The sequence below is a fragment of the Ursus americanus genome, chromosome 28, assembly GCF_024610735.1.
Source record: "Ursus americanus isolate L20-20 chromosome 28, mUrsAme1.1.p, whole genome shotgun sequence".
Lineage (NCBI taxonomy): Eukaryota > Metazoa > Chordata > Mammalia > Carnivora > Ursidae > Ursus > Ursus americanus.
In genome coordinates, this window is record NC_142154.1 from 8,418,402 (window position 1) to 8,437,556 (window position 19,155).

Sequence of the window (19,155 nt, forward strand, 5' to 3'; positions counted from 1 at the left end):
AAAATGGATCCAGGGGCCAAGTGAGGAAGAGGTTAGGGATAGTCCCTAGATTTCTGGATTAAGTGAACAGGCAATATGATCGTGCTTTTCCCCAAGGCAAGGAATATAGGCAGAGATGAAGATTTGGAGGTTTCATTTCATTAAGTTGTGTTTTGCTGGAGCTGGAGTGGTTGGTTTTGAACTTGCTTGCCTTGGGCTAAACTGACTCCCCTGCATCTCGCTTTCTTCATTGACAAAGTATATGGTGTTGATTGGATTACGATTTCAAAATCAGGCTCTTCTGCATCTCCCTAGTACCTTTGCCAATGAATTCTTGTCTGGGCTAAATTGCAAGGTTAATTTAATTCATGCAAACGTGAGTTCCATCATTTCTTGCTCAACAAAGAGATTGTTCAGGGCCACATTACTATGAACCTCACATGCCTTCCCCACCTTTTGCCTCCATTCCTTGGCACCATTCCTGTTCCTCCATAAGCTAATTGGGCCCCTTATGCAAGAGGTTAACCCCCATCTCAAATGCACGCCCCCCCCCCCAGCCATTCCCCGGCTCCCTACAGCTCACCTATCCCTGACTGTGTTTGCTGCTCTGCTCTGCCAGCTTTAAGCTGCTGTGTTTTCCATTCCTGACATCTGGGTCTTGTTCCTGCTTCCCAGCAGTGAGACCTCTGCATTATTTATGCCACTGCCACAGGAAAATGAAGGTGGGGCTGAACCGTGAGAAGGCACATTCCGGAGCATGTGATGGAAACCCAAAACAGCAACGCTTCCAATTAAACCAAGCAAGGCTCACTAAAGCCCTGGAGTTTCCAACGTGCGCACAATATTTTGTGGGCGGCATTCAGCCCAAGCTCCTGAGTGGCACCAACATCTTTATGAGGGAAATGATATTGGTGGCATATTCGATTGTCCTCCAAGAGCCCGTTTGCAAGACCAAATTTTCCAGACCTTTTACCGATAGTCATGCTCTCTTCTTAGCATTTCATCTGAGTGATAGGAAAATCCAATCATGGTGGAGGCGAACCACAGGGGGCTGGGCAGAATTTCCTCCTACAACTACCTGAGAGGGGATTTTACACTCCATTCCCTTTCCTAAAAGAAGAGACTTTTGCTTAAATTGGGCCATTATAGGCTAAAGTTCCAACATAGCCTTAGACAAAGCAGCCTTTACTTACAAATCAGGTGGGCCCCCTCCAGTGGCTAGCATGGGGTGATTACTTCACATTAAACTCACCAGAAGCTTCAGTAACTCAGATGAGACTGCCCAGAGTGGGACCTTTATTATTATAAAATGCTGGAGGAGGTTTTCTGACATCCTGCTGTTACGTATTACAACGTCCTTCTTTCCAAGAGAGTTTAATTACACTGAAAGTACCCATGAAAATCAACACAAAATGTACAAACATGTGGCTCTGTTTGGGACGTGGCAGTCTTCTGGTAAGTCATGGTAAGTTTGATTCCTGCTATTTACTAGACAGCCTGACAGGTGCCAGTCACACTGTGGAGACTTTACACACATCCACACTCGGTATCAAACTCCTGCAAGGGGCTACCATCCACATTTTCAGACGAAGTTCTGCTTCTGCTAAGTTTAAAGGAGGTTAAACACTTGCCCATGGCCACCCATTAAAAAGCAATGTTTTACTTCAGACTCTGATCAGTCTGGCTCCAAAGGTTTTCCACAATAAAATATTTTAAATCACTGGACGTACCAGTGATGAAGAGCACTGTAACAAGATTGTCAATTAGCAAAACGCAGATGGAGCTACCGGGCTTACCCTGAGCTCTCACCTTGGCTAATTTTTACTCCCTGTCTCTGGCTGGCTGGCCCTCTGTGAGCAGTGAGCTGAGTACCTGAGAGGACATCCGTGCAGTGAGTTCTCAGCAGGTTCCTCAGGAGTTCGAACTGCTCCCTTCCCCCACTTTTAGAGGGGGGAGGGAGAGAAGCGCCAGCCTGGATGCCACGTTGGGACACAGTCCCAGTGATCTGTCAGCCTGGGTGAGGCCCCTGCCATCTGTCTCACTCAGTTACAGGTTCTGAGGCTCTCAAGGTAGAAGCATTCAACTACCTGTTTTGTGCGCCACTCCCAATAGGGCTAGATGCGTTATTGGGACCTGCGTCTTCCCCAAAAGACGGGGCCTAGACTAATCTTTTTGACCCATGGCAGATGTCTAGGTTGTCTGGATAAACCCAGAGGGTGGGGTGTAAATGCTGACCCCCCGCCATGTTTACCTGCTCCATGTAAGAAGGCTTGCTGAGTTTCCTGATTAGCATTCTTATCTTAAGGGCTGTCGGTTGTCTTGCCCCCGGGGCTGGACTGTGCTTTACGGCTCGCAATCCCCACTTTCTGGGACTAGACTTGGAGGTCTATGTCCAGTGCCATTGGCCACGATCAGTGCTGCCTTGCTCCACTCACCAGTCCTCCTCAAGCATACGTACTGAACAGGAGAAGAACAAGTGTCCTGTGTCTTCATCTCGCCTGTTTTTACCTGTGGCCCTCCCTCCCAGACAAGAGTCCTATGACAAAATTAGCCCATCTGGTCCTGTCTCCACATGTTTCTTGCCTCCTCCCCATTCCACTGGCTGGGGGCAGAGGCACTGTCACATCGATTTAGGCAACTACCCGCCTAACGTTCCCCTCCACACCACCTCCTAGCTTTGCTCTGCCTCACAAAAAAAAAAAAAAAAAATGAAAAATAGGGAATTGGCTCAAACTGCTTTGAAAAAATCCGACTGGCCCTCCCTGTGGAATGTAGAAAACCCCAGATTTCCACCCCTGTGATACACACAAAAGATACATTAGAGGTACTAGCAAGGGAGAAAGAGGAAAAATTCTCTGCTTTTCAACATAAATTTATTCAAGAAACTTTAGCAATTCACTTAAATGTGGAGTACTTGTGTCTATAAAAATACCTATAAAACAAGTTTTCTGGTATTTAGAGAAGCACTGTTTAATCCGTATTCTGATAGAGTGGGAACAATTTTAAATAAAAGAATATGGAATCAAATTTAAATTGTTTTCACCCGGGACCTCCAAGAACACTCTGTCCCCACCCCATGACTATGAAAGCAGGATTTTTTTCCCTACCATATCCTGACACATGAAAGGGGAATTCTAGATGCAGAACCTTAGCATGAATCAATGAAAATGAGCAAAAAATAACACTTGTCCTTCTGCCACTTCTGAGGCATAAAGTGGAGATAGTGTGTATAGTGTATCTTGAGGCCTTGGGGACAGGGTTTTAGGAAGAGACATGCCATCCCTTTCTGCTTTCTCCTTTTGTGTCTCTTAAAAGAAGCTCATTAACCAAAAATATATGCTGGAGGGACAGAATAAGACTAGGAAAATCATTTAAGTAGCTAAAAATTCTGTTCCACTGGGCCCCAGAGAAAGATAAAACCAAAATATGCCCACCCTGTCCCTTAGCAGAAGGCGGCCTAGTTTGTATAAGTTGTAAATAGAAATCAATGAGCTCTTCAAAGAGCACTGAAATCCCTTTACCAGCACGCACTCCTATAGTGAGAGCCAAGAGGATGAGAATCGATACTTCTCCTAATTCCAAAGCCCAGATTCTTCGTAGGGGCACAGGGGCCAGGCCAGCTGCAACACAGCAGCCTAAAAGAGGCTGTTGGCCTAGCTTCCTGGGAGCCTGCGGGAGCCTGAGAGCTCTCTCCACCCCTCTTAGCTGTGCCCACACCTCCTGGTCCTTGTGCGGAGCTCCCCAAGGAGGAACAGATTCAGTGCCTCCTACTAGCTGATAGTGGTGGAGCCTGTCTGTTCTTTGGGCTTCTCTGCTTGCATGCCTTTTCTCTGGCTAGACCCTTCTGACTCATAAATAGATCTTTCTTCTACAGCCTTTCAACTCTGCTGTGTGCTCTGCCATGGCTTGAACTGAATGCCTGTATGCTGGTCAGTGTCATTTTGGGCAGGTCCCTTTGTCTCCTAGTTGTATTTCAAAGCCCTGTGACTATGCTTTGATTTGTTTATCTTTAATTTTCTGTATTTAGGTAAATATGTACCTATAGTGACATGCACAGACCTCGAATGAGTTATTAGTCAATGGGTTTTGGTGTAAGTGACTCTTTAATCGAGATACAGAACATTTCTACTAACCTCAAAAGTTCCCTCCTGGCCCCTATTATTGAATCCCTTTCTAGAGGCAACCACCGTTCTGATTCCTTGATCTTGAATTTTACATAAGTAGAAACATAGAGTGTGTACTCTCTAGTGTCTAGCCTATGTCACTCAGCATGCTTCTGGAATTCATCCGTTATTGCATATATCAGTGGTTCATGACAGCAATATACTATCCTGAATAGCAGTCCAATGTATGAGTATAGCAGTATTGACTATGTTTCTGGGTTTTGGATCCAGCATCTGGAACAGATTTCCTGACCCTCACATAAATTAGAGACAGAAAATCAGGGCTCAAGAAAATGGCAAAGAGACTGTAATGTCAGTGTCATATCAAATGAATTTATGCCAGCAGTTAATAAGAAGCTTCCCTTCCTTTGCCTCTTGCAATCACCCCAACTACAGAAAACTTGCCAGAACATCAGTTTCACAAGGCAGAAGATCTAAGAAATCACAGGCAGGCCTGTAGACCCTCTGAGGAAAGAATATTTTTCTCTACTTTACTGTAATAAAAACCAAGCAAAACTCTTATTAATCCTTCAAGTGCAGCTCAAATGGCATTTCTCCTCTCCAGTTTTTCCATAACCTTGAGGGAAGATGACCCAACCCCTTTTTCGTGTTCCTACAACAACTCATATGAACTTTTGCTGCAGTTTTTACCATTTTGTACTCCTTGTTTCTTTGCAGACCTGACTACACTTTCTAACAAAGTAAACTACAGACTCTTCCCAAAAGGACCATCTTTTTCCTTTCCAGTGATTATACACACTTGGCGTAGAAGAACGGACACGTGGATGACTGCCCAGATGGATGGGTGGATGAATGGCTGGATGGGTGGATGGATGGGTGGGTGGATGGGTGGATGGGTGGATGAATGAGCAGATGGATGGATGGATGGATGGATGGATGGATGGATGGATGGATGGATGGGTAGATGGATAGGTAGATGGGTGGGTGGATGGATGAGTGGATAGGTGGATGGATGGGTGGATGAATGGATGGATGAGTGAGTGGATGAGTGGATGAATGAGTGGATGGGTGGATGGATGGATGGATGAAACGGGATGTAAATACTGCCATATTGCCTACAAACTGAATGATCTGTCTAGTCTTTAGCAACCCCCAGCAGTATCGGGATACTGCTATCTCTCACTGTCTCACATTCTCATTGGTTCTGGGAGTTCCTATTGTTCTACTCACTAATAGACAAATGCCTGACTACCATCTAGAACAGGTCACATCTCCTAGCCACCAGAAAGTAGCTTCCTGATGCTTCAGTAAATATTTTCCTAAGATCTAGAGGTTGGACAAAGTCACAGTTCATCTGTAACCGTGCAGCCCAAGAGTCGATCTGAACACCATGGAAAGCTTCTGTGTCCAGGACAGGCCTGGGTACAGAAAGAGTGGCATCACTTCTACTGTCAGCAGGTGGCTAGTTAAATACAGCCTCACAGGGAACTAAGAGGTGATGCTGAGCCCATTAGAGAGTTTTGTAACACTGTGAGTAGCATTTAGTACTCAGCTGTTTCTCACCCACCTCTCAGATGCTCCCAGCAGGAAACAAGTCTGTAGCTGTCATGTTTACAGTTAATTAATGTTTATTTATATTTTTTTAAACAAGGCATTCACCTGTCATGCTTTAAAATAAATGTTCTGCTCTTCAATTAGAGGTTGTCAGAGGAGAGAAGAATCCTGTTTGTTATGGGTCGAATGCATGTATATTTAAACGTATATCAGGTAAGGACCTCTTTCCCTGTAAGTCTCTCTTCTCACAGAGGCTAAGGCTTCTTTTCTCAGAGAGCACAATCTTTCCAGGCTTTGACTGTAAGATCGGGGCTCTCCCATACAGGCCATGAATTTGCTTCTAGAGGGTAGATAGTGTAGATTACAGTGTTTCCTTAGATGAGGGTAGTGGAGATTAGCATGAAAATATTGCACACTTGACCTGTGTGGAACAAAGACTCTTAAGGGCAAAAGGACATTCTTTGTTCCCTTTGCAGTAAAGTATTGACTCAAACCTTGCACATTCCAAAGAAAGGTCTGGCTCTTGGTTGGCTCCTGGGTGATTACCCGCACACCCTTGGAATAGTCTGCTAGATAAGACTGTCTTTCTTTACCCGGGGCCTTGGGTCATGCCAGATGGTTGATGTTGACCATGTGATCAATGGTGGAAGTCTTGGGCCATTAAGTGTCAGTTTGACCTCTCAAGGGGCTAGAGACTGAGTAATGAAGATCAGCCATGTGGGGCACCATAATTATAACTGAGCCCCAATAAAAACCCTGGACATCAAAGCTCAGACGAGCTTCCCTGGTTGACAATACTCTCCATGTTATCACACATCACTGCTGAATTAAGCACCTTCCATACAGCTCCACTGGGAGCAGATCCTGGAAACCTACACTGTCCCTCCTGGATTCTGCCCTATGCACCCTTTACTTTTGCTGATTTTAATCCGTATCCCTACACTACAGTAAACTATAATTAGAATCACAACAGCTATTCTGAGTTCTGCTTGTCCTAGGGAATCAGCGAACCAGAGGATAGTCTTGGGGACCACAATACCCTCTCTCAAAGAGTAAGTGATCAAGATAGATTGGGTTTCAGGGTGGAAAACAAGTCAGAACTGAATGCCAACTCTGCCATATACCTCCCAAAGACCTCAGGGAAATCACTGGACCCATTAATCTTTTTAGGATTACAATAAGATTCTCTATTAGGTATTCATCTAATATTTCAATAGTCACTGAATGTGCCACTGTTTTTATCACATAATATATGTTCGAACAGTGGTTAATGGTAGAGGTGATTGTTTGGGCCATCTGTGGGCTTCTCCACACTATTTTAAGTTCCTTAGGTTAGGCAAGGACCCTAAATTTGGACATATGCCCCTCCATACTTTTGCAGAGAGTATGTTCACAGTTTGTAGTCAATAAATGATTGCGTTTATACAGTTAACTTGGCTACCATTGCTTCCTTCCTTATCTTGAGCTTAGGCGTCTGGTTTCAAATACAGACCTTTATCAATTGATGATGAGATTACGTCCTGTTAAATCCATCATAAATTGAAAATATCACACATTGAAAATGTATTTAATACACCTACCCTGCCAAACATCATAGCTTAGCCTCACCTGCCCTACACATGCTCAGAACACTTACATCAGGGTACAGCTGGGTGAAATCATCTACTACAAGGCCTATTTTATAATAAAGTGCTGAATATCGCATGTAATTTATTGACTACTATACTGAAATTGAAGAACAGAATGACTGTATGGGACCAGAATCGTGGTACGTGTATGGGTTGTTTATCCTCCTGATTGTTTGGCTGGCTGCGAGCTGTGGACTGCTACCACTGCCCAGCATCCCAAGAGAGGATCGAACCACACGTCTCTTGCCTGGGAAAAGATTGAAATTCAAAATTTGAAGTACGGTTCCTACGGAATGTGAATCACCTTCACACCATAGTAAAGTAAAAAAAAATCACCAGTGGAAGCATCCGTAAGTCGGGGGCCGGACTGTCTGTCATCTGTTTTCCCTCAGTGGTACAGTTGCTAAAGCCTACACATAAAAGCACTTGGAACGGGGCCAGAATCCTCTTTGGAACTGAGCAAGTATTACTTGAGCGTGAATATGAACATCTGAAGCATTTCTTCCAATCACTACTTAACAGATATATACATATTCTTTTTTGACCAATAACTTAAAAACCAGAAAAATGAAGAGGCAGAAAATGGGATAAAATGAAATTTTTGCACAGTTTTTACTAAAGGGATTTTGAACCAATGGTTTTCCCCTATTGTGCCTTAAATCGTGTCTCCCCCCTCCGAAAAATAAAAATATGTCGAAGCTCTAATCCTCAGTTCCTGTGAATGTGACCTTATTTGGAGACAGGTCTTTGAAGAGGAAATCAAGTTAAGATGAGGCCATACTCATTATGGTGGGCCCTAACTAGGTCACCCTAATCCAATGACTGCTGTCCTTAGGAGAAGAGGGAAATCTGTACACAGACAGACAGACAGACACACACACACACACACACACACACACAGGACAGCCATGTGAAGATAGAGGCAGAGAGAAGATTCGCTGCCACAAGCCAAGGGATACTCGGGACTCCCGGCCATCAGCAGAAGCCAGGAACAGGCAATGAAGGGTTTTTCCTAGATCCCTTGGAGACATCATGGCTTGCTGACACCTTGATCTCAGATGTCCAGCTTCCAGAAAAGTGAGAGAATGCATTTCTGTAATTTTAAGCTACTCAGTCGGTGGTACTTTGTTATGGCAATCCTAGGAAATGAATACACCCCCCATTAAAGCCTGTCGTACATAGGTCTTTGGCTTGTATCTGCGTTTCTTTCCTTGACAAAAAGTAAGCTGCCTCATTAAAGATGGAAGGAACCAGCCAAGAGTGTGGAGGCAGGAGGAAATGACTCACCCTGGGACTTCGGCCAGCACTGCCCAGGTAGTACAGGAGTCCTTTGGCATGGTAGATTGTTGGCTGGAGATGAGCACTGGGGGAGAGCCACTGTCTGTTCAAATCCTCCCCTTTCAGTGAGCATCGGTGGCTGCAGGAACAAACAAGGAGCAAATAAATACTCGTCGGGAAGAAAATAACTTGAGAAAATAAAGCTCGACAAGACAAACAGACTAATGAATCCCACGTCCTTCTGACTTCTGCCCAATTGGCATCCATTGCAGATGTCCAGAAAGCTGCAGATCTGTCATTTCAGTCCCCAAAGTGTTGTGATTATTCACGGCCCCAAAAAGAACTGGAAGCCATATTTGACTTGATACTGGGTTATCACAGTTTTCAGATGAAGTTTGGGAAATGTAGTTCCCCCTTACATGCATCCACAGAGAACGAATTCGATACATTTCTCTGGGCTCTGGGACCTTCAATTCTACAAATAATTAAGTTGAGCTCAAACTGTCACGCTGGGTGTGTTATATACACTATTTCTAGCTGGCCCAATAACTCTGCCAGGTGGATAATATTCCATCCCAGCGAAGAGACTGAAGCTTAAACTGATTACATAAATAGCCCAAGATCACATAACTAAGAGCTAGGCTTTACGTCCCGATCTGTTTGCCTCTGAGAAAATATAAGGCTCTTCCTCCTACCACTGTGCTTCCTCCCTGTCCATACAGATGACACAGAACACTTGACATTTACCCAGAGAGCTAGAGTATCTTCTTCAAAGACATCAGCATGGAATACTGGTACTGAGAAATGACCTGAGAGTCATCCATCCCCTCATTTGGGAAATGGAGATATTCACATCTGCAAGTATCAAGTTACTTTACAAAGTTGACGCAGCTGGTCATGGGAGCGCTGCCTGCGATTCGGAGGGAAGCCGAGACGCTGAGCTGTCAGGTAAGGTCATCCAAAACAGAGACGCTCGGAGATGACCAAGTGCAGCCAGCCCATGTTCAGGGGAGGCCCCCAGCAGGCCTGCTCCGATGCTATTTACTCAAGAGAGCGAACAAGAGAGATGCCACGAATTGAGGGGAAGCAGCCCAGCATCCCCATCAACCTTCCCCCATGCCCAGCCCACATCTCCCGTGGCCCTTGTCCTTTGTACCCCAGCTCCCTCAAAGAGGTCACAGATCTCTCTGAGCAACTGTGTCTGTTGTCCCGTTGCCAGGACTCCCCACAGCTCCATCCCTTGCCAATTATGCAACTTTCAGGGAAACTTTTCCCGATCCCCAGGCCATTCCATTCTGCTCCTATATTTGTTGCAAAAGCTTCCAGAGATCCCCTTAATCAGAGTTCTCATAAAACCATTTTGGGTGGGGTTTTACTGTTATTTAGTTATTTTTACATCTCTTTCCTTGGACTGTGAGCCTCCTGGGGGCCGGAACGGTGCTTTGTTACCACCAAAACCCCAATATAGTAACTGTCAAAATCGGTGTTCAATAAATAATTTGGAATGAATAAAAATGCACTAGCATTTAAATATAGAATCAGATACGTTTGTGTGTGTGTGTTTCTTAAATCACTATTTTCAATAAATCTTGGAGGTGGAAGGAAAAAGGTTCAGCCTCCTTCTTTCACCACTTTCTCATCTTCGTGTTTCTGAAATTATCTTTAAATATTAGTTTCCTGCTGCTTGTGTCAGCCTCCTCTTACAGCTCACTGGAAACCAAAAATCTTTAGATTAATCATTTATCCCGATCTCACCATTAAAATATTTTGACTTCAGAAATGGTAGGTTTTTTTCATCTTCTTCTCTGACTTTTTTGTTCTTTTCTTGCTATTTTTTTTCCCTCCCTTCCACTTTTTAATAGCAAAGGCATCTAGCAATAGGGTTTATCTGTTCTGCCTGGGACCAGGGATGGAGGTAAAACATAAAGGAGATCGTTAGTAGTGATAGCAACAGAAAGAAGCAGGCATCCCAGACTTGCTCCTGAGCATATTTGCTGGGTTTAAATGAATTTCTTTTCTCAAATCAAGGTACTCTCAGGCACAACATCCCTGAGCCTCGGGATACTAACTGCTCTGTGACTCTCCGTGCCTTGACCTGGTTTCTCATCAACACTGGGGATTTTCTTTTTCTTGGTAACATCCAAAGTGATGAAATCAGTCAAGACCCCTTAAAAGCATTTCCATTTGTATAAATGAAAATGCAAGCAATATACGTGTCCAGGAGCCATCAATTCCATGTCAACTCTCTCTTTTCATGTGTTCCGTGGAGACCAAGTGCAGGGACAATGTCTACATGGGGAAAAGTTCATAGGTCACCACATAGCAAAACTATCATTCTAGATTGCAAGTTCCAAAAATAGAAAAAGTAAGGTTTGTGCTGCAATCAGAATAAGCCCTGGGTTTGGGTTAAGAAGACCACTCCTAACTCTCAGCCCTGTCGCCAAATATGGGATTTGGGATTCTGTTTGAGAGTCAACATTCCCCTAGGCAAAAAGTACACACATATATGTAACCTACTTCCCCAAATTATGTGGAGGATCAAATGAAATGATATCTCCATGCAGAAATATCTATATAACTCTATCTCTACCCGTGTCTCTATGTCACGTCCATATCTATATTCATGTGCACATCCCCATCTATATCTGAATTTACATTTTCATCCCTATCTATAGTGCTCAGGGATGCCACTTGGGCTATGTTCATTGCTTCCTCACCTCATCCTAACTTTTTTTTCATTATAAAGAATAATGAAGGAGCTATATACAGGTTGATCAGAAAGGATAATCTTGGCTAGGAACCCCAAACAAGAGGCTGCGGTCAGTTTCGATTACCAGTTCACCTGGGCAGACTTAAAGGTGGAAGCAATGAGACTGGGAAAAAGAAAAAAGAAAAAAAAAAAAAAAGAATTCATCTAAGAAAAAAATATGAGGGAATAACAATGTAAATTGCTAACTGGACTGTGGGCTGTTAAAGAGTGCAGAGGGGGCTGGTGTGGGCACCTACAATTACCTAATTACATGGATTTGGTGAAATCCGACCCACATGAAACTGAAGGAAGCCGTTAGTTTCAGGTAAACTTTGTTTTGCAGGGTTGGAGACAGTGATACATTCCCTTTGTAGCCATAGGTTGTGTGGATTTGGAAGCCCATAAGCTGGTATTTGTATTCAGGGCTCTCTGCGTGGCTATGATTTAGAGAGTATCTCTGTGTCTGCCTATTGCTACGGCGGTCCCTATATCTATGCAATTGCAGATTATCACAATATGTACTACACGTAACTTGAGTGCTTTTCCTTTTAAAGCAAATCCATTTGCTTCCAATCTCCAAATCCATTTGGCATTTTGTGTTAATAATATCAGAGATTCATGCAGTCAGAGAAACTGCTGCTGTTCTTCCCAGAGATTTGTTTTAAGCATTTGAAGATGAAACGTACCCAATCTTATTATCTACTGTAGCATTTCTGAAATGACAGCTGCTCCCTCTATGTGGAGAGAATTAGCAGATGGACAGCTATGACTGGCTGGCAATAAATTCAGTTCCTCTAATTTCTGAAAAGGGGTCATTCCTCAAATAGAGTTTAAAGTCCTGCTTTGCTTATAAGAATAAAATAGTGAGCATTGCTACTTTTTTCTCCATTGAAAACTGCAAACTTACAGAGGGAAAAAAACAAACAAACACTTCTTTTTGGTTTTAATAGGTGAAGCTATTTGATCCAACTAGTGTTCCCTGTTTTTAAAGCTTTAGTTTAACTTCAGTCTAGTTTAAGACAATGCTTATAGGCACTAAATACGCTACATCTTGGGTGACCAACCATCTGGTTTGTCCAGGAATGTTGCAGGTTTTGGCCCTGAAAATCCTACCTCCCAGGGAACCCCTCAGTTCCTGGTAAACCAGAGCAGTTGGTCCCCCTAAAGCTAGATCTCAAATTCTAAAGGGAGTTTCCAAGGTAGGATGCGGACCAAAATTTGCCATTTCACACTGACTTTGGACATTTTAGGTGGGACGTGTACCTTTCCACCAGTCTGCCTATTTTTACCACTGACTGCTTTACGTACATACGATGTGCCTGCTCTTTTCAGGCATTAGCACCCTGTGTCCAGGAAGTCTTACACCTGTGCGTTTTGGTAGAATATGTATCTTCCCTTGGGGGAGAAAAAAGAAATACAAAAAAAGGCCTCCGATTTCCTGAAAACATGGTCAAACCAAAGCATCTCAGCTGAAGCTATCAAACAGCGAATCAGTAGAGCCAGTCCTAAGAGGCCACTGAGGAGGAGCACGGTACCCAGGATGAAGGATGGTCTCAACAGCCAAACAACCGAAAGGGAAATGATGTCACTAGAATTCATTCTTTTAACATTAATTGCTTATTTTTGTATCTGCTAAGAACAGGGATTACCCTGGCCGGAGACTGGGAAACAAGCAATGTAACTAGGATCTTGACAAGCAGACCCTGAGCTACCAGGACCCCTAAAACAAAGAAAGGACCACAAGTCAGAGAGAGAAGGAGGAAAAGCGAGTCACTTCCTAAAAGAGAATCTATCATGCTTCGGTCAGACAATAAAATGATTCAAAAACCCCCCATCCGTCCACGACTGATAAATGGAGAGATGCGGCCCATCAGACCGAATGAATGATGCCTGACTTGATCACCTCCATGCCCCCCAGCAGAGCCAGCTCGGAGGTCTAAAGAGAAGCTGTGTGTTTGAGATTTAGCGAACATCTTCACCATTCACTGCACATCCTAGTAACAGGAGGCAGCATGGGTGCAGCAGGAGAATTTTTATAAAGGTAAAGAGATGCACAGAAGCTTCAGGAATAAGACAGAACAGCATGGGGCACTATCAGCCAGACACTGCACCCAGAGCTTTCTAAATAAACACTGCTTGGATAGAGAAAAAGGGAAAAGCAACGGCAACTTTATCTGAAGAACACAGTTGCTGTAAAGCTACAGATGATCGGGGGGCCGAGGACAGGTTAGCACGGTCAGGGTACTCTTTTGTCCTGCAAAATGCTCAGAGTCAACGATCTAGAGAGCAAGGGAACAGAAGAGACCAAACCCAGGTGTGCCTCAACACCTCCAACATCCAGCAAGGTGTCACTAAAGGACTGACCATCCCAGAGCCCAGGTATAGGAAAACTTGAAAAGAAGCCCTTAAAAGATGGACCAGATGAACAGACCTGGTTTCAAATGTCAACTCCTTCGTTAAGTCACACAGAATTGACACTTGGACCTAGGTCAGCCCAAATCTAAACCAATTGGTCTTTATGCCCTTGTTTCTCAAAGGACGGTCGCCAACCTGGGAACTTGTTAGAGATGCAGAAATTTGGGTCCCACCCCAGAGTCAGCATTTTAACAAACCCCCAGGAAATCTGTATGCACATGTAAGGAGAGAAGCAGTGTTTTCTACTCTACCTTGAGGAAAGAAAGAAAATTAACACTTACGAGGAAATCATGTACTTTATACAAAGGACTGTATTGCCCACAATTTCAGGAACCTGGAACGCGTGCTATTTAGGACCTCCAGCATCTCACCTGGAGCAGCACCAGTCCCAAAAGCCTGGATACACCTACCCCCCCACCCCATTTTCCCTGCTATTGTATTAGTCTCTTGCATGCTTTCATTTGAAAATGAATACAGAATTAAAATGAAGAGGTGTTTTCTCTAGCTTATTCTGACAAATCTGATCTCATAATACCACTCAAACACCCAATGGAACAATTCAAAAGATAACAAGGTAAGGACAAGTTCAGTTGAAATCAGACCAGATTAGGGGTGCCTGAGTGGCTCAATTGGTTAAGCGTCCGACTCTTGATTTCAGCTCAGGTCATGATTTCCACTCCGCGGAGTCTGCTTGAGATTCTCTCTCCCCCTCTCCCTCTGCCCCTCCTCCTGCTCAGTGCGCATGTACATGAGAGCACTTTCTAAATAAATCGATAATCTTTAAAACAAAAAAATTTTTTTAAGGAAATCAGACCAGAATTAAGGGGTGGGCCAACTTGGCAAATAGAGTGAGCCCCACAATATCACTTGTCAAAATCAAGAATAGATAACCAGTTAATTCACATTTCTACACAGCATTTGATCCCATATACAACTGATTCAATAAAAATAGGTATCACTCTTACTGAAACAGTTAATACTAAGGATGAGGTTTCTAAAGCTATGTCTTGATACCGACAACGATCTGGAAAGAATTTGCCAAACACATTCAAGTCCATAGTAAGACCTTAGCCTTGGCCAGCGGTTCTGAGACCAGCCAGCCAACGATCACTGGAATTCACCTGTTACGACTGGCTGGCCTTTTGGACCACATCACATTACTTAACAGACGGGAGTAAGAAGGATATCTTTAATTTCTGAGATTTTTAACGCCATTAATAATCTTTGCCAAAAGCTGTCAGAATGGGAAATTACAAAAGAAAAAATTTTAAAAGCCAAGAACGAATGATTATCTCCCTCATGTTAAAAAAGAAAAAAAAATCCTTTGAACAAAAATTTTAACACTCATTTTCTGACAAAGACCATCAAGCAAATGAGGACTGATGGACGCTGCCTCCTTCACAAGTCAGGGTAAGGTATAAAGTTATATTCAAAAGACAAAAGTATAGTATAAAAAGGTATTCATTAATTCATCAAATATTTATTGTCACAACATCTACTACATGTCAGACACTAATCTTCTCCCGAGGAATACAGCAGTTGGCAAGCCCTACTCAGAATGTACAGTCTAGGGTTATCATCGAGGGGCAGACATTGGGTACATCTTGTTCTGTTAATTTCTGAGCACCAGCACAGCACAGTGACCAGCATGTGGTAGACAACTGTTCATCATTATCTAAGGAATACATGAAACCCTACTCCTCATTTTACTGCTGTCAGAATATTTCTTCTCTGGGCAGCCAATATCTAAATTAAAACTGTGACTCCCCCCCCCCCCTACTGTCAATTCAACAGATTTAATTATGGGATATTGATTTTTCCTATCATCTCTGTCTTGGCAGGGGCCTCTGTAGCGCTGCTGTCTGCTTTGGATTAAAAGTCACTGTACTTTCCCTGTTCGGGAGAAACCTTTGATGAAAAAATTCCATGTAAAGCTCAAAACCATTCACACTGAGAAAAATATTTTTTTATATATAAAATTGCCATGGGAGTTCCATTCTCTTTTCCTAAATGCAAGAGTTGATGAAGACTTTTATAGCTGAGACCTCCCAAAGAATCTCAGAAATTAGGGTTCTTTAGTGGACCAGGAGATTAAATAATACCCCATGCTTCTCTTCCCGCGTGGAAAGAATTCAGAGCTCTTTACTTCCTCTCCTTTTCTATGCTTCAGAGACTTATTTCATATTAAGGTCATTTTTCCTTATGGATCAGAAAGCAGACCATGCATTTACATCTCCCCCATGAGTTCATCAAGCCAAAAGGTATCTTCAGGGAGTAACAACTCCTCCCTTCCCTGCTAAGTAGGAGAGGGAGCAAGAAAGATGATTCTCTGTTTTCTCCAGAGAACGTCAGTGTGTTTAACTCTGGTGTAAAATAAAATCCAGATGAGTCTCTTGGGGCAAAGTAACAGATGTAAAAAAATTATTTCTGATTGGTCTTTATGGGTTCCTGGACCTAATTCTGACCTGGAGGGGTGGGAGTGTTTCCCCCAGACAAAACACCGAGCAATTCTCAGAAGACCAGAAAGGTATCCGAGAATTCCCCTCAATTCTGACACTACCTAGAGACAGCATCAGATTCCACAGGTAAAGGGTTCAGTCCTACAAGACTGCCCCCAACCCCACGCCCCAGGCTTTCCTGTGCTTCTGACCTACCAGCTACAGACTGGAGATTCCAAGGACCTCCTCCTTAGGCTTGATTCATTGCTACAGGGGCTCACAGAACTCAGGGAAACACTTGTGCTTACCAGTTTATTAAGGTTATGATAAAGGATAAGAATCAATACTCAGATGAAGAGACGCAGAGGGTAAGGTATAGAGAAAGGGCATGGAGCTTCCATGCCCTCCATGCCCTCTCTAAGGCACTGCCCTCTCCAGTCTCCACTGGCTTACCAACCTGGAGGCTCTGTTAACCCTTTTGGGTCTCTATGAAGGCTTCACTGCAGTCATAATTGACTAAGTCATTGGCCATTGGCTGCTTCAGCCTTCAGCCCCTCTCTCCTCTCCACTGAGGTCTGGGAATAAGAGGGCAAGTTCTAACCCTCTAATCACATGGTTGGTTCTCTTGGCAACCAGCCCCTGCCACCAAGTGGGACCCAGAAGTCACCTTCATTAACATAACAAAATATACTTGTATATTTATCATAGGAAATTCTCAGGGTTGTAGGAGCCAGGAACTCTGGACAGAAACCAAATACATATGAGAAACAAGTTTTGGTTAACTGAATGACCAAATATATATTTCTCATAAATCATGATTTCTTACAAATCAGGTGGTTTCAGTACCTAAGAAACATTAACCTTATTCCCTAAAAACAACAGGATCACCAATACCATCCTGGGTTAAAAGAAATGGAGAGAATTATCTGGGAACTCTGGAGTTCCTTTTCCTTGAAGTCCTGGCAAGAGAAAGTGGAGACAGGAATAATAACACTTACAGTGTTGAAGAGAAAGTCAGAAAACAAATTTATTTTAGTCTTGGCTTTGACACTTGTTACCATGCGATCTTAGGCAAGTTTCTTAATTTTGCTTGGCTCAGTCATGTTAAAGAAAAAAAAAAGATTAGGACACATGATCTCTATCCAAGGTGATTTTCTCCTTTAAAAATCCATAATTCTAGAAAAGACTTTCAAAAGAAAAGAGAAAGACAGAGGGAGATACACAGGGGAGAGGCCTGTGTATCTGTGTAAGGTGGGCCTTACAGTTGTATTTTTTGAAACGCAGATTCATAAGACAAAAAATTGTCCAAGATTTAGCACTTCATACCTGAATTGCAGCCATGGCCTCCCCACTGGCTTTCTCCTCTCCTATCTCTCATAATGTTTCTCTCCCAATTTGACATAATTCCAAAATGATATCCAAATTCTTCCAATGGTTTCCCATTACCTAAAAAGAGGATATGTAAGCCACTTTGGCTGGCATTCAAGATCTTCTATAAACTGGTCTCAGCTCACTAATCCAACTTAACCTCTTACTACCGCCCAACCAAAACCCAGGGTGACAGGCAAGCCAGACTTCCTTGTTGTTCCCGTACAGTTGGTGCTCGCCAACCCATTAGATCCTCTCCGCTGCTCATGGAACCATGTCTGAAATCTGATTAGTTTCTTCTCTTTCTGTTTCTTACTCTACCCTCTTTTAGAGAACGTCCCAAGCCCTGCTCCTTCCATGAGACTTTATTCGACTACTTCAATCCATAGCACTTTCCCCAACCCCTGAAATCCCTGAAGAAAACAAAATGGTGAAAAGTTTATGAGTCTAGTCCCCAAAGTCAGACTGTGTGTTCAACTCTGGTTCTTACCACTTGCTATGTAAATTTGGCCAAATAACTTACTTCACTAACTGTAAGACTCCTCAATATCAGAAAAGAAATAATCCTGCCTCTCAATCTCTGAGGGTAATATTAGGATTTTGTTTCTTTTTTTCCTTAGAATTAAGTGACGTAAAAATGGAAGACACATAGCAAAATGGTTAGTACATAATTCGTGATCAATAAATGTTTGCATTTTTATTTTTATTTTTTTTAAGATTTTATTTATTTATTCGACAGAGAGAGAGACAGCCAGTGAGAGAGGGAACACAAGCAGGGGGAGTGGGAGAGGAAGAAGCAGGCTCATAGCGGAGGAGCCTGATGTGGGGCTCGATCCCAGATCGCCGGGATCACGCCCCGAGCTAAAGGCAGACGCCCAACCGCTGTGCCACCCAGGCGCCCCAAATGTTTGCATTTTTAAGAGCAATGTTTCATAGCATTCATGTTTGCATCACCATCAAAAACTGTCCTGAGCTTTCACTTAAGTAAACTACATATTTAGGTTATAAATCACTGGAGGAAAAACTAATTTGTATGTTTATTGAATCTGCTGCAATCCTTAACATCACGCCCTACATTTCATGACTCTCCATAACCACTTGTTACAGAAAAGCTTAGAGACAAATTAGACCATCAATATAGGATTTTTTCCCTTTTTTGAGACTTTCAGTAAAGCATAGGAGGAAAATTAAAATGAGAGGACAAAAAAGTTGTGTTTATCACTTCATCCTCAGAACAGCTTCCATTTCGTACCTGAAGAGACTACAGCACAGCAAGTGTATGTAACTATCCTTCATCACATATTACCAGCAAGAATCTGAACCCTGGTCTTTCACCAAATTGAACATAGGTGGCCTGGAAGAAGTCTGGAAATTACTTTACCTAAAACGCAATCTTCTAGTATCTTCTTTTTCCTCATTTGGTGTCTTCATTCTCTGTTGACATACCCCATAGCGTTTTGTTTTTTTTTTTTTTAAGATTGATTGATTGATTGATTGATTTACCAGACAGAGAACATGAGAGAGAGAGAGAGAGAGTACAAGCAGGAGGGAGCAGCAGGTAGAGGGAGAAGCAGACTTCCCACTGAGCTAGGAGCCCAATATGGAACCGATCCCAGGATCCT

The 19,155-nt window shown here is 43.1% G+C and overlaps 1 protein-coding gene across 1 annotated transcript in view; it reads right to left on the bottom strand.

The window, feature by feature from the left end:
• The window catches only part of AGBL1 (AGBL carboxypeptidase 1), a 710,086-nt gene that overhangs the window by 318,416 nt on the left and 372,515 nt on the right, over positions 1-19,155 (bottom strand). The window contains exon 19 of the mRNA XM_045813133.2: positions 8,573-8,702. Within this exon, the coding sequence (XP_045669089.2) occupies positions 8,573-8,702 (130 nt within the window). The remainder of the gene's footprint in view (positions 1-8,572; positions 8,703-19,155) is intronic.